The 3,053-nt window shown below is 47.6% G+C and overlaps 1 protein-coding gene across 1 annotated transcript in view; it reads right to left on the reverse strand.

The window, feature by feature from the left end:
- The window catches only part of LOC115826580 (kelch-like protein 42), a 3,114-nt gene extending 61 nt beyond the window's left edge, over positions 1–3,053 (reverse strand). Inside the window, exons 1-4 of the mRNA XM_030790460.1 lie at positions 2,904–3,053; positions 1,474–2,208; positions 590–890; positions 1–280 (exon numbers count right to left, since the gene is read on the reverse strand). The exon at positions 1–280 is cut by the window's left edge and continues 61 nt beyond it. Of these exons, the coding sequence (XP_030646320.1) occupies positions 1–280; positions 590–890; positions 1,474–2,208; positions 2,904–3,053 (1,466 nt within the window). The remainder of the gene's footprint in view (positions 281–589; positions 891–1,473; positions 2,209–2,903) is intronic.

Below are 3,053 nucleotides of genomic sequence, written 5' to 3' on the forward strand. Positions count from 1 at the left end.
GAGACAGAGAGAGAGTGGAGGTTTATTTTAACAATAGAGTCTTGATGGATTCCAGACACGTAGATCTCATCATTCAGAACAGTCCCCTGACCAATCAGAGCCATCTTCTCCATCACACGGATCTGCCCCCACCTATGAGAGTTCACACAGAAGGACGTCACCACAGTTTCTACGTTGTTTCCGCCAATCACAACCAGCTTGTCTGTGGCACCCAGGAAGTATAGGCTGGGAATGTCAGCATTAGTGCGAGTCAGGGTGGGGTATAACTCAGTCCAGGAGTCTGAGAGAGAGAGAGAGAGGGAGAGAGAGAGAGAGAGAGAAGGAGAGAGAGAGAGAGAGAGGGAGAGAGGGAGAGAGGGAAATGTTTGGCATCTGGGCAGTTAATGTAAATTCAGGTTAGAGTTATGCTGTGAAATTCACCTTCAACTCAATCCCTCCAAAAGTGTCCCTTAAACAAGAGAGTTTTCTAAATCTTAAAATGATTTGAGTCAAGGTTGTAGTCGTTATTGCTAGGCCTTCTCTCTCTAAATCAGATTTAAATATGAAACATATATGTATGCCATGAGTGTTTCTCTCTCATTGGCTGTACCTCGTTCAGTGTCATAACTCAGTACCAGTTTCTCTCCAGTCCTCTGCACGTTTCCCAGTACATACACACAGTGGTCCAGTGTAGTGGCCAGTGGGGAGTCATGAGACAGTGAGAGGCTGAACTGGAAATCGGTGAAGGGCAGAGAGGAGACGAACGTCCAGGCGTCCTTCCGCGGGTCGTATCTCTCCACAGCGGTGTACATTCCTGTGCTGGAGTCAGGGGTCACCAGGGAGTCCAGGTACCACCCCCCCAAAGCGTAGATACACCCCCCACACACCACCGCGCTGAAGTGACGCCTGTGCTGTTAGGGGGGTCAAACACAGTGTCAAACGTGCCTGTGTGAGTATGACCTTTGACCTTTGACCTTTATGTATACGCAACAGATTCAAGGGTGTTAATAGAACTCTAAGAGTGTTAATTGAGAAATATATATATAAACTGTGCGCACTGTTATTGTGTAATCCACACTTTCTAGAGTAAATGTAAGTTTGACAGAACATTGTCTCCTGTAATTGTCACACTGTAGAGTGTTAGTGGATGCAAATAAACTCTGTGCAACTCCAGGAACATTTACACCCGAAAATAAACTCTCAGAAACGTGTTGGATCATCGAACATCAGCCTTTGTGATTAAATCTATCTGTACATGAACTTTCATGAGTCTTTGGCAGCCTGAATGTGATATGAGCAAAAGGACTGATCCCAGACCAGTGCATGCAGACAAACAGTATCAAGCAGGAGGTCATATACCAGCCAGTGGACAGGGTGCTGTTAATGTGTTTGTAAAACAGAGGCACTTTCCACATTTGAATGAGCAGGACTATCTTAGACTCTGGTGTGTCTGGTCTGTTTTATCAGCCTGTTTCACGGCCGTTGTGTTTGTACCTTGATGAGAGGTGCTGTTGGGACCCATTCGTCAGTAAAAGGGTTGTATCGAAACGAAGCCATTTTAAACTCATAGCCCCTCTTCCCTCTGTGTCTGTAGCCTCCAATCAGATAGAGGTAGTTCCACAGCACAGCTGTGGTGAAACACCATTTATCAGCCTTGAAGGGAAGGTCTGTCTGCGGACTCCATTTCCCATAAGCCCCGTCTTCCCCAGACCCATCCAGCCTGAAGAGTCGTCGGGCGGCGTCTGTTTCTGGGTCGTTCCGTGAGGTCAGGTTCTCCTTTCTGAGGCAGCAGAGCCTTAGGCTGCCCTCTGACCTCAGGGGCATGAGCTGCGCCTGCAGGTGTGTGTTAAGGCGTGTGTGCAGGTGTGGTAGCTCGAGGAGGTGTGTGCTCAGGTACAGCAGAACGGTGTGCTGCAGCTCTGGACAGCCCAGCTCCTCCGCTAACTGCAGGTACGGGAGACAGGTGTGCTCGTCCACACACTCGGACACAGCGCTCAGGAGACGGTGTGTGTAGGGTGAGGCGAGCAGGTAGGTGCTAACACGCAGGTGTGTGTCCAGCTGGGACGCTGGAACGTTGAATCGGTGGTGGAAGCAGAATTCCAGCAGGCTGTGGAAGACTCCGGAATGCACATGGTCCAAGTGAATGGTGAGATCTGTAGTCTCCCTCATACGGGAACGAGACAGAGCCTCGAAATACTCACTACAGTCAACCATGCGCTCCAGGTCCACCTCACACACACACACACACACACACGCACACACACACACACATCACATATACACATCACACACAAACATACACATAAAATACACACACACACCCATACACCCACACATCACACACAAACCACATACACATAAAATACATACACACCCATACACCCACCCACACACACACACATCACACACATCACATATACACATCACACACAAACCACATACACATAAAATAGACACACACATCACACACAAACCATATACACATAAAATACGCACACACACCCATACACACACATCACATATACACATCACACACAAACAACATACACATAAAATACACACACACACCCATACACCCACACACACACATCACATATACACATCACACACAAACAACATACACATAAAATACACACACACACACACACACACACACAAAAGGACAGACGTGAGAGGAGGAATTGTAGGTAAATCAGTGAATGAAGAAGTTCAGATCTTAAATAAGTGGTGACTTCATTTTAATGCACTGAATGGTTTTGTGTGTGCAGAGCTTTTGTGTACATTTTCTTTCCAGACTAATCACGGCTGTGCTAAGTGCAGTTTGCACACGGGCATAGAAACTTAAATGGACAACTGTTTGGAGAAATGAACACGTGCTCGTGTGTGCACATGTAGTTTGAGCGTGTGTCTGAAGAGATACTTACATAGAAGGTGTGTGTGCGAGTCCGCACTGCCACCATGGGTCCGTTGCCACAGTGCCGGAAGGTTCTAGCTTCTTTGTCGGTTCTCCAGATCTCTGGTGATTCGTTGACGGACTTGTCTGTGCCCACGTGGAGGGGAACGCTACCCCACAT

Source organism: Chanos chanos, chromosome 13 (genome assembly GCF_902362185.1).
Source record: "Chanos chanos chromosome 13, fChaCha1.1, whole genome shotgun sequence".
Classification (NCBI taxonomy): domain Eukaryota; kingdom Metazoa; phylum Chordata; class Actinopteri; order Gonorynchiformes; family Chanidae; genus Chanos; species Chanos chanos.